General features: G+C 43.9%; 1 protein-coding gene across 2 annotated transcripts in view; it reads left to right on the top strand.

Moving 5' to 3' along the window:
• The window catches only part of FAM160A1 (family with sequence similarity 160 member A1), a 269,946-nt gene that overhangs the window by 186,239 nt on the left and 71,058 nt on the right, over positions 1–12,649 (top strand). For both annotated transcript variants that reach the window (XM_032632821.1, XM_032632820.1), the window contains exons 5-6: positions 3,379–3,537; positions 5,666–5,752. In XM_032632821.1, the coding sequence (XP_032488712.1) occupies positions 3,379–3,537; positions 5,666–5,752 (246 nt within the window). The remainder of the gene's footprint in view (positions 1–3,378; positions 3,538–5,665; positions 5,753–12,649) is intronic.

Here is a 12,649-nt window from a genome sequence, read left to right as displayed (position 1 = left end):
CATTCAAAACTGGAATTAAAGTGATTTGTTTGGGTTTGCTGACAAGGAGTTAAATGCTTTTAAATCAGGGACATTCTCCTCTGGGACCACAGATGCCCTGATTTTGAAAGAGATACGTGCATTATCTTGTCTACTATCGTATGTCCCGTACTTAACATAGTACCTGGCCTGACGGTGCCCACTGATTTTTTTTTTTTTTAGATGAGTGAGTGAATGAACGAGTAAATCTAGGTCACTAGGAAATAGAACAGAGAAATGTATGTAACCTTTCTGTTTCTCCACTGTTGAGACGGTTCGTGTCTTTCTCTTGCTGCCCTCACACTCCACTGTGGGCTCATAGCCCCCATCCCCACCCCTCCCCCATCCCGCCCCTCCCCCATTTGCCCCCTGGCGGCGTCTGGTTTCTCTGCACTGAGACCTCCAGGTGACCAATCCTCAGGCCCATCCTCTGTTGTTGACGGATGTGTTACTCAGGGGAAGTACTGCTAGCGTCTGACTGGGCAAGTCACCCACATCTGCCGTGTGGGTGAGAGTGAACACGTCAGGCCAGGTGAGATGGAGAAGAGGGCTGATAAATTAATAAACGCACGGAGGACAGTTGCTACACAGGGAGCTCCAGAGGGTGCTCTAGGATCAAGACGGGGGAGGAACGGCAACAGTTTGTAGGTAATTTTTCCAAGTTCAGCATGCCGGGATCCACACCTCCTTTTTTCAAAATAAATTTATTTATATTTTATTTTTGGCTGTGTTGGGTCTTCGTTGCTGGGTGCGGGCTTTCTCTAGTTGCAGAGAGCAGGGGCTACTCTTCATTGTGGTGCGCAGGCTTCTCGTTGCGGTGGCTTCTCTTGTGTGGAGCTCGGGCTCTAGGCACGTGGGCCTCAGTAGCTGTGGCACTCGGGCTCAGTAGCTGTGGCTTATGGGCTCTAGAGCGCAGGCTCAGTAGTTGTGGCGCACGGGTTTAGTTGCTCCGCAGCATGTGGGACCTTCCCGGACCAGGACTCGAACCCGTGTCCCCCGCACTGGCTGGCGGATTCTTAACCACTGTGCCACCAGGGAAGTCCCTAAGGAGTATTTTTGATGTGGACCATTTTTAAAATCTTTATTGAGTTTGTTACAATATTGCTTCTGTTTTATGTTTTGGTTTTCTTGGCCCCGAGGCGTGTGGGATCCTAGCTCCCCGACCAGGGATCGAACCCGCACCCCCTGCACTGGAAGAAGTCTTAACCATTGGACTGCCAGGGAGGTCCTTATACCTCCTTCTGACTTTCTGTGTCTGACACCAGGCACTATGGATTATTTTGTTATAGCTCATGGTCTAAACCTCCCTTCCCTTCTCTCTCTGGTCTGTATAGCTTGGGGTCTCATCGCCATGTGGACAGCCCCAGGACTCCATCTCTAGTCCAGATCCCTCTCGTAGGCATCAGACCCACACACTGTCTGCTGGACTCTCCACTGGGCTCCAGCTCTGTATTCTGTCCTACAGAACCCTGCAGGATCTGGCTCCAGCGTACCCGCCAGGCTCCTCCCATCTCTGACTATATGCTCCAGTAATACTGCACTTCTCTTAGTTCCAGAAGGTGCCATGTTTTCTTGCTCCTTTGAGCTTTTGTACATCCTCTGCTTGGAATATTCTTCTTTCCAACATTCTTTTTCTGGCTAACTCTTATTCATTCTTCAGCAGCTTAGACATCACTTCTTTTTTTAAAAAATTTATTTATTTAATTAATTTATTTTTGGCTGCATTGGGTCTTCGTTGCTGGGCCTGGGCTTTCTCTAGTTGCGGTGAGCGGGGACTGCTCTTCGTGGCGGTGCATGGGCTTCTCATTGCGGTGGCTTCTCTTGTTGCAGAGCATGGGCTCTAGGTGCACGGGCTTCAGTAGTTGTGGTGCGCGGGCTTAGTTGCTCCGCAGCATGTGGGATCTTCCTGGACCAGGGCTCGAACCCGTGTTCCCCGCATTGGCAGGTGGATTCTTAACCACTGCGCCACCAGGGGAGCCCGACATCGCTTCTTCTGAGAACATTTCCTGCTCCCAACACTCCAAGTCTGGGTTTGTATATCCATGGTGGCATATTTTCTATTATGTAGTTTGAGCATTTATTACACTGTTATAATTGCCTGTTCATCTCTTATTAGACTGTGAGATCAGTGAATACTTTGCTGTTTCTTTTCTGGGCCTAACTCAGAATGGAGTGTTTTCTTGAATGTTTCTATCCCATTTGAGTTCCTTATAACCTCAGGGTTTACCCTAGAGCAACACCTTTTATAAATCACTTCTGTGTTTCTTTCTGGGCACTTCCTGTCCATCCTTTGCACATCTACCAGATCAGGAGCCCTAAGGTGCTGTTTGGCTCACATCACTTCCCCATACTGTGAAATTCATTGTTTTCCTTGATCCTGTTCTCCACAAGATAAAACTACTAGCCAGTCAACATGTGTGTTCCTTTTCTATATTTCTGTCTCAATTTAATGCATCAGCATTTTCTTAATGACCAAGCTGGATAAAGTGACAGTTTGGAGTTCTCACTCACCGTCACTAACTGAGCCCAAACACTGTCAATGTCTTTTAGAAACCAAGCAGGGGAAGAAAGTAAACCTTGTGAGCTTTGGATTAATACTGGATAGGTAGGTATGATAGTTAGATCACCCTCATGTCCACCTTACATGTGATCCTACCCTTTCTTTACTCCTCTTTTTCCCACTGCCGATGCTTCAGTGTAGACCCACTTTAGCTCTGTTTGAAGTTTCGTCGTCCCATCTAACTGACCCGTGACCCCCAGTTCTTTCTTGCTGTAATTTGTGGAGATGAGATGAAAGCACTCTCTAAACTGGGAGCACGCACGTGTCCGTCGTGAGCTTTAACATGCCTGCAGGAATCTTTCTCATAAAGCTACTCATGCTGCCCGTGTGAGATCTTCTGTCCTGGGCCGCCTCAGTCCAGGGTGTGTCCCTGTGGAACGGGAGGTGTGGGTCATCTCTGTGTGTGCACTCAGCGTCGTGTAATAGAACGCACTGTTTATGAGTTCGCTCCTCTCCTGCATACCTTGGGTGCCGGAACCATGTTTTCTTCATCTTGCATGTGTCTTCCTCACTCCCCCTACCAGTGCCCAGCGTAGGCCTGGCACATAGGAGATAAACAACCTGTAGCATCGCGTAGGTATTAGCCGAAGACCTCTGGTGCTTCTGTTCCCTCTGCTGGAGTTGTCCTTCCCTCCCGCCTCCAGCTGTGGAATCCTTCCTAGCTGACAGCCTCTGATGCTGGAATACCTCGCTACCTAAAGTACAGTCTGGACCAGTGGCAGTGGCATCACCTGGGAGCTGTTTGTTGCAGGTTAAGAACCTGGAGAAAGTGTTTATTACGTTTTTATTTCTGAACACAGGTGCTTGCGACCGGGCTCAGTGGTCTGTACTCTTCCCTGCCTGCCAAGCTGGAAGAGAAAGACGAGGAATGGCACTGCCTTCTGAAGGACGACTGGGTCCTGCTCCCTCCTCTGGTCCAGTTCATGAACTCCCTTGAGTTCTGCAACGCCGTCATTCAGGTGGGAGCAGGCAAGGAACCCTCTGTCGTGGTCCATTCAGGATACAAGCACTGTGAAGGATCAGTTGATAAACATTCCTTTTCTTATTTCAATAAACGTTTATGGAATACTGACGCTTTACTTTAAGCCTGCTGAATGTTCTCGAATGAGTAGAAGTGTTAGTTTAGAGGTTTCTGGGAAGTTTCAATTGAGAAAAAAAGAGTAGATTTTCTTTACCTTCGTTATAAAAAGTGTTAATTCTGTTTTGATTATCCATTTAACTATCAAAAATAAGTTCAATGCCTGACTCAGTAAATAGATATTTTTAGGCTTCTAAGTACTCCAAATTATACCACTTTCACTTCAAGGTCTTCTTGGGAGTCTACAAAGGAAAACACTTTATTTTGCTTAATGGTGCTTACTGCATAAAGAATATTGGTATTCCAATTGAATTTAGAAGAAGTTAAGCATCTTCTTAGCAACACAAATTAAATTTGGTTTGAAATTGGCCTGCTTCGGGGAACAAATAACCACTGAACTCTAGTATATTGGCTTTTTGATTAGATTTTTACCTTCAGATTTCTTGTTACTGTTTTCAGTAAAAAAAACAGATTTTATAAATACACAAGGGTGTAGTAGGTTTTCATCAAAAAATGTTTTATTTCTATATAGCACAAATATTACCTTAATCTTGGATTTATTAAGAAATCAAATTTTCTTTATGGTGATTGTAAGGTGAAAAATGTTAGTTATAATCTGTTTATTTACCAAATAAAGAAATGGCTTCTGGAAGAAAATGCAAGTAAATTACTTTAGTTCCCATCTCATTTTTATTGCTAAGGCAAAGGAAATTTTATTTATGTATGAGATAAATGGATTGCATCTTAAGTTATTTTTTCCTTTAACATTACAGTCTTTCAATATTTTCTTGCAGAAGAATGTGGAAATAAAAAAGATGGAACTACCCCAAATGTACACACAGAGAGCGATTGTCAGTAATTTAAAGATCTAGCCTCACTTCCCTAGAAATTGCTTTTTACTTTATTGTTTGATGCTATTTTAATTTTTTTAGAGAAGGAGAAAGCTAACGGGCATGGTTAAGAGCAGAAAAATGATACATTTTGTATCATATTTTGAGATTGAAGCCATATACTTTTAAGATTTTTTGTTTGGGGGTATAAGTGAAGAGATTACAGTTGACCCCTGTATCTGCAGGTTCCACAGCTATAGAGTCAACCAACAGAGGATCTGAAAATATTTCGAAAAAAATCCAGAAAGTTCCAAAGGGCGCAAAACTTGAATTTGCTGTGTACCAGCAACTATTTACACAGCGTTTACATTGTATTTACAACTATGTATATTGTATTAGGTATTATACAGTAATTTAGAGATGATTTACAGTATATGGGAAGCGTGTGTAGATTATATGCAAATACTGTGCCACTTTATATAAGGGACTTAAACATCTGCCGACTTTGGTATCCTGGTGGGGGTGGGCATCCAGGAACCAGTTCCCTACAGACACCCAGGGATGGTTGTAATTATAAAAGATATTAGTAAGGCTTATCCATGCTAAATATATTTTGAAAATTAAATATAGGAAGTGTTGTACCTCTGATAATGTTTTCTGCTTTTTAACAGTATCTTTTTTATGAAAAAATTTTCTAAATGCTTTCTTCCCCAATATAAATGATTATCAGAAAATGCATTTTCAAAATGAGAATTTTTTTTCTGCTACCAAAATGAATGTTTTTAATTGTCTATTTTGACAGTTCTTATTATTTTTTTAATTAGTCACAGGTTGAGATAGGACATAGAGGAAGTTATGGAGCAAAAATTATACTTTCCAGTTTGTCGACTTTAATTTATGAGTCCCTATACATAATCAGTCTATTTATTATTGTTTTTTCAGATAGAAACTTAAAATTACCCGTTTTAAAATTTGAAAGTCCAGGCTGTTTATAATAGAATAAACCATCTGGAAAAATTACGTGTTGGTTTGAAGTCTGGGTTTTTCTTTAACCGTGGAATAAATGGCCAAAATTTGGATTTCCTACTTGAATTCAGGATGTACACAGAAATGGTTGATTTTAAGAAGACCTAAAGATTGCACTCCTTATCTTTTTCATGACTGCCGTTTCTTTCTTAGGTGGCTCACCCCTTGATTCGTAATCAGCTCGTCAATTATATTTACAATGGATTCTTGGTACCAGTCTTGGCTCCAGCTCTCCATAAGGTCAGTGATTGGCTGATGTAATCTTCTACCTGTTTCTAGTACAACTGATGGAAACTGAGGAAGGTGAACACAGTGTAATTGACTTGATGGTGACTTTAGCCTTATTTTCCTTCTCATTCCATCCATATTCCTTACCAGTATCAATTACAGGTCTTAATGACGGCAACAGCTTAAGTCTGATGGGATCCATTTGATGTCATAGAACAGGACATTGTGAATGTCCAGTAAGGGAGTCTAAACAAGCATTAGCAACTGGACTGGCTCTTGTGTCTACTTGAGTTCATAGGTAGTGGCTACTTGGAGCTCTCTGTGAAGCTGTCCTCTGAGCTTAAGAGGTCTGTCATAGAGAGTGTGAGGCTTCCTGTGGACGTGGAGGGGGGCACTGGTGGCACAAGTGCCCTGGAGCTGCCATCTACATAACAGAACATAGTTTTTTATTATAACAGCTTTGTGACAGCAAAAATTAAAGCGAAGCCAAGTGAAGGTCCCATCAAAGGTTGGCTATCTCATTAGCATCACTCTGAATTCCTTATGACGCTCTCATTTCATGGAATAAATCAACTGATATCTTTTCTATTGTGAGCTATCAGGAGACATCGTGGACCTAGCATTCTAATTTTAAGGAGTTTTCTTTTTTCACTAAGTAAAGACACATATACAGTACTTAGTTCAGAGGATCCTTGTCAAGTTATTGGCATTGACAGCCCTGGCAGGGAGAGAAGCAAGGAACAACGTATCACGTGCCTTCTGATGGAATGCCCACCTTTGTATATCTGGACGTTCCACTTCCATGGGCTCACGTTTTATAGAAACTAAGAACACCTGATCATGGCAACTTGGAAGCCTGGCTGTGGTGATGATGGGAGTTCTCGTTTAGAGCAGCAGGTCTTGGTGGAGGATGTTCACCTCTTATCATTCAGTGCCTTTTGAGCACAGTAGCAATATTTTGCCAAACAAACAGGGTACTTGGTCTGACTAGGATTTTTGTGTTACTTCTGGGTTCAGGAGGTAATCTTGGTTGTGGTTTCAACATATTGAGGGTTCCAGGTTATTTCACTGGTTTATGGGAACCAAGGAACCAAGTCTTTGAAATTAAATTTGTCTTGGGAAATATGGGACACATCTCTGGAAAATACAAACCTTGTATTTGTTTCTACCTTGTCCTTCTGTTAATACCTTGCTGTTCTGGAGGAGGGGAGGGTGTCTGAAGGTCTCTAAGCCCCTGCATGGAGGAATTTTCCTTTATGGGGGAATAGAATGGTGCCCTGGAAATTCTTTGACAGTAATTATCCACATATTCTCTCGCGCATTCAGACTTCCTTCCTCATTTATTCCCATCCTTTTTCTCATTGACCAGCTGATATAAAATTATTTCCCAAGTCAGTATTATAATAGTGATAATTGTAATTATTATTTGTCCAGGACATTTTATGTTATTATAATTAGCATACCTTAATGTTACAAATATTCATGATAACTCTTTATCTACAATCGAGGATGAGATCCACCTCAGAGAGCTGTTAGGAGGCTCTGACTGGTCTCTGAGTACTTCTCCTTCATAGCACTCACCACGAGTGGAATTAAATCATTCAACGTACAGGACCTTGTGTAATGTCTCCACAGTGCTCTGTCTGCTTCTTGAGGGTAAGCCTCACACCCGTTTTGTCACCTGGGGAATCTCCAGTGCTGAGCACAGTCCCTTAGACCTGGGGGTTGAATAAACAGCACAAGTATGGAATGATGTTTGTTAAAGTGCTGGGCAGAGTGTTGGCACTCAGTACATTCCCAGACAGTGGTTCCTAGAGAAAAATGACAGCACCTACATGTGTTAACTAACATTGTTCTCAGTTATGCCCATAATTAAAATATGAGATTGAAAAATCATGAAGTTGTTAATACATGCTTATTGGGGGAAAAAACAGTGAATACTGAATATATAAAATACTAATATATATAATACTAAGCTAGATTTGAATTTCCCATCCCTAATAATATTCCTTAACTTTTACCCATTGCAGACCATTTCTCCCAGGGCTATTTAGCGACTAGGGAGAATATTTCCTTCCTAATTTATTTCGCTCCCTGCTTTTCATCTTCCATTGTTTGTGTTTTTATCACTTAGAATGAGGAGGTTTAGGACGAAGCAGGGCAGAGGAGGAAGGTGAACGGCCTCTCTGCTGACTCTCAGCTCCCTACGCGGCTGATGAAGAGAAGAGCCTCTTGTGAGCGGCACGACAGGGGCTCAGGGCGGAGGAGGGAAGTGCAGGGCTGGGTGTTTCTGAGGAGCTCCCAGGGGGAGCAGACATACCGTGTGTCCTCGCCTTTGACCCGGGAAAGGACACCCGGAAGTCTCAGGGCTACTGGAGCGGCTCCGGTCCACATTTCTCATATTCAGTGTCCCTTGCCTTGAGGCTTATTTAATACCCTACATAAATTTCCTTTGTGGACTATCTTAACTCCCAATTTACGTCTAACATTTTAGTTGCTTGCAATCAATGGAGGCAGTTCGCAGGGGTGTCTCATAAATAGTATAGATAAATACAGGTTTAAAAATTTTCCCACATCACAGTCAATACTCATAAACAATATTTCCACAGAATTTCTTAACCAGAGATGAAGTCGTAACAAAGGGTTGAGGGCAGTAAAAGGTGGGTGTGGGGCTTTGACAAGTGAAGATCGTCTCCACCTTTCTTCTCCCCTCTCTGGAGACGTGTAACGTCACCCTGCCTCTGCACGGGTCCTGCTCGGTGCCGTCTTCATCCCGCGCTGGGGGATGGCCGTTTATTCTTCTGTGTTGGTGCAAAGGAGTATCTGGTTTGTTTGTTTTTTTTAAAGGGCTGCATAGTTTAGCGTGGATATATAGGCCCACAATCCCTTATTCACACTCAGACATTCAAAAAGCTCTGAAAACTGAATGTTTTTAATAATTCATATGGCAGTGCAGTCTGACCTTTGCTGAACTCCTTTGGTGGCAAACCCATACCTGCACTGTCTCCAGGCTATTTATTTTTATACCACTTGTTTTAATGTTTGTATGTTTTGTGGAGGACATAGTACAGTAAGTCCCCTACATACGACCCTGCAAGTTGCGAATTTTCAAAGATGCAAATGTGCGTTCGCGTGTCCAGTCACATAAGTTGGTTCATGTGTCTGGCATACTTTTCAAGGTACTGTACTGTAAAATTAAAAATGTTTTATTTTTTGTGTTTGTTTTTTATATATTATTCGTGTGAGAAGTATTATAAACCTATTATAGTACAGTACTAATTAGCTGATTGTGTTAGTTGGGTACCTAGGCTAACTTTGTTGGACTTACGGACAAATTGGACTTACGAATGTGCTCTCGGAACAGAACTTGTTCATATGTAGGGGACTTGCTGTATTAATGTATTTGATTGTAGAGTTTTGCGCCAGACCTGCTGGGTTTGTTATATCAACTATGGCAGATGTACATATTACTTCCTGAAAAGTTTTGAATTCCAAAATGCACATGGTCTCCAGGTTTTGGACAAGGGATTGAGAACCTATTTTGGACATCTGGGGAAGGATACATTTCTGGAGATAGGTGAAAATCATACTTTGTAAAATTCTTATTAAAGAAAATGATACCGTGTTAATATAGATCATTTAGGAACTAGATCCAGCCATACATAGAGACATCCCATTGCATTGGGTTGGACAAAAAGTTCATTTCGGGTTTTCCTGTAAGATGTTATGGAAAACCCCAAATGAACTTTTTGGCCAACCCAATATAAGACTGGTTATTTATGACCTTAGGTTCATGGGACTGCCCTTATTCAGCAAAAGCTAGTTCTACTGTCTTTATATGTTTAATATCAAAGCTCAGTTTTCAAGGTTGAATATTTATTGGGATGGTTGTATTAGCCTGGGTCCTCAGAGGAGAGGATGCCAAGGTAGGATTAAATGTGTAAGGATTTTATTAGGGGAAGTGCTTGTGAGAGAGAAAATAGGAAGCAAGGTGGGGAAGGCTGGGGGAGCTGTCAGACTGCAATGCGAACCTGACCCCGGGTGAAGGGAGCGGGGAGAGGTTGGCTAGAGTGTCTGAGACTTCTGTGCAGTGTGAGAAAGGCCTTCAGAGGAGGCCTGCGTCTCCCAGAACAGTTCTGCCTTAGCATCCCCAGGTAGAAGCTGCCAGTCTGTGCACTGAAACAGTGTCACTTCTGTCATGTTTTATTGTTCCTGGTAGTCGCAGAGCCCACCCACTTTCAAGGGGAGAGGACATAGACCCCACATCTTGATGATAGGAATGTCAAAGAATTTGTGGCCATATTCTGGGCAGGTTTACCACGGTCACCACCCTGAGACCGAATTTGTGCGTAAAGGGTCCGAGAGCTATATGCAGAGACCCCCCTGATGAGAACCAGGAACCTCAGACGTGGGTCACAGCCAATCTGGGAGGGAGTCAGGGGAATAAATGGCCAAACTTCACTCTCCTCCCTGCCTCCGATCTCCTGCTGGACTCCACTGGGTGAACCAGATGGAATCCAGGTGGCAAGGGAATCGTGGAGAAAATTGGTGCATACAGGTGAATTGGGGCTCAGAGCAGGGTGGAAAAGATGAAGAGTGGATATGCACGGACACATGGAAGCCATCAGCACATGTCTGTACTCGCTTCAGCATTGTAGAGTGTTCGTCAGCAGTGAGAGATGGCAACTGTAAGAACATGTTTGGGTTTAGTGCTTAAGTAAATTGCGGCTTAAAATTTTCTAGAAACACATAAGAAAGTACAGTTTAGAGTTACCGCCTAAGTCTGTATATTGATCCTTATCCTCTGGAACCTAAAACATAGTTAGACTTTAGTGTGACAGGTGGATATGCCAACAACATACGAGACATGAATAAACAGCAGAGCAATATCTCAAGCACAGGTAACCAGCACCAAGTCAAGCTTATCATTACACGGGTTCACACAAAGGCAGGCTGTGTGGTGGAAGAGTTCTAGACCATGAGTCAGAAGATCTGGGTTTTAATCCCGGCTCTTGTATTTACTGCTGTGTGACCTTGTGCAAAACTTTTAACCTCTCTGAGTCTCATTTTCCTCTTCTGCACAGTGGAGATAGTAACACTCCTCTTGCCTCAAACATGAGAGCATTCTTTTTTTTTAACATCTTTATTGGAGTATAATTGCTTTACAATGTTGTGTTAGTTTCTGCTGTATAACAAAGTGAATCAGCCATATGTATACATATATCCCCATATCTCTTCCCTCTTGCGTCTCCCTCCCACCCTCCCTATCCCACCCCTCTAGGTGGTCACAAAGCACTGAGCTGATCTCCCTGTGCTATGTGGCTGCTTCCCACTAGCTATCTGTTTTACATTTGGTAGTGTATATATGTCCATGCTACTCTCTCACTTCGTCCCAGTTTACCCTTCCCCCTCCCCGTGTCCTCAAGTGCATTCCGTGAGAGCATTCTGAAAACAGTATACTGTCACACGCAAAGGTATTATGGTACTCACTCCAGGACAGAGTTTGCCATCTCATATGCAGGCAGAGGGTAATATCGTGTGTTCAAAGACCACTTGGTGAGTGTGCACTGGGTGCAAAACATGTGATCAGACCCTGTGGGGAGATGGAGGTGACTGAAAACCCCTCTCATCTCCGTGGAGCTTGTGATCTGGCACCCAGGAGACGGACAGGCCAACCACAAACTCCAAACAAGATGGACTAAGATAAGTGCCGTGACAGAGAAAGCAGCAGGGGCGGGTGGGTGAGGGGTGCGCTGTGACACAGAGTGGGTGATGAGGGAGAGTGACTGGGTGCTGACCCATGAAGGTGAGCAGCTGGGGAAGGACATCTGGGGACAGAGCGCTGGCAGGACCCAAGGCTCGGAGGCTGTGTTTGGATGCACTACACCCGGAGAGTGTGGCTGTGCAGGGGAGGCCCAGGAGGATGGGGGCTGGGCAAAGGCCCTGCCCTGACGCCCAGGGCAGGTGAGCTCTTACGTCCGTAGCAAGGAGTTTCAGCGCAGGGGGCTTCCGATGATGAGGGGCTCAGGGACAGTCCGGTGGGGACAAAGTTAGGTCGGCGGGTGCACTGGCATTTTGGGAAGCATGGTGGGGAACTGAAAAATCAGAAAGGAAGGACTTTCAAGAGAAGTGAAGGGTTGAGGGGAAGGGGCTGGAGAAGGTAGGGATGCAGGGAGTAAAGGTTCCAAGGTAAAGAGATGGTCCCGATCTCCAAGCATCAGATCCTCCAAAGTACCTGAGAGAGCAGACTGCCGCTCCCCGGGTACAGCCGCCAGCGTTCATCTCACCACATCATTAAATGCACTTTAAACATTTGTTTAAAATATTGGGATTTTAAAGAATCGCTTTATTTACAAACCTGAGGCTTCTGACTCCTGGACCAGAGTTGCCTGCTTTCCCTCTGACCTCCACCCTCCAGACTCTCCTGTTCTCCTTCGGAGTCTGTCTGACCTCTCTCCTTTCCTGCCCTACGTGTGGGTGTGCCCAGGGCTTGGGCTCTGCTGATCAACCTCCAGCTGGATCCCTTTGCCTGAGTAACCTGGCATGCCCTCAGACGTGGAATATCAAAAGCAACACTCATATTCTCTTTCCGGGCCGCCTGAGCTCAGCCTCTGCACAATTCCTTTGTGTGAATGACATCATTTCCCCTAGTTAACTGGTCTAGAAACCTCGATTATTCTTGAATCTCTTCTCATGCTCCCCGCCCCTCTACAAGGCCAGCCTTTTCCCATAAGGTTCTTTAATCTGATCCTTTTTGTTTCTTCTCCCAACAGTGTCCATGTAGGTCACCCTCTGTACATACCTCAACCACACCTTGACATGGGTCTCATTGCTACGACTTCTTTCTTCAGGGTGTTGCACCCATAGCTGCTGGATTAAGTTTTCTAAACACATCTTTAAATGCACCAC

The sequence above is a fragment of the Phocoena sinus genome, chromosome 5 (assembly GCF_008692025.1).
Source record: "Phocoena sinus isolate mPhoSin1 chromosome 5, mPhoSin1.pri, whole genome shotgun sequence".
NCBI lineage: Eukaryota > Metazoa > Chordata > Mammalia > Artiodactyla > Phocoenidae > Phocoena > Phocoena sinus.
This window is presented reverse-complemented; position numbering and strand designations above follow the sequence as displayed.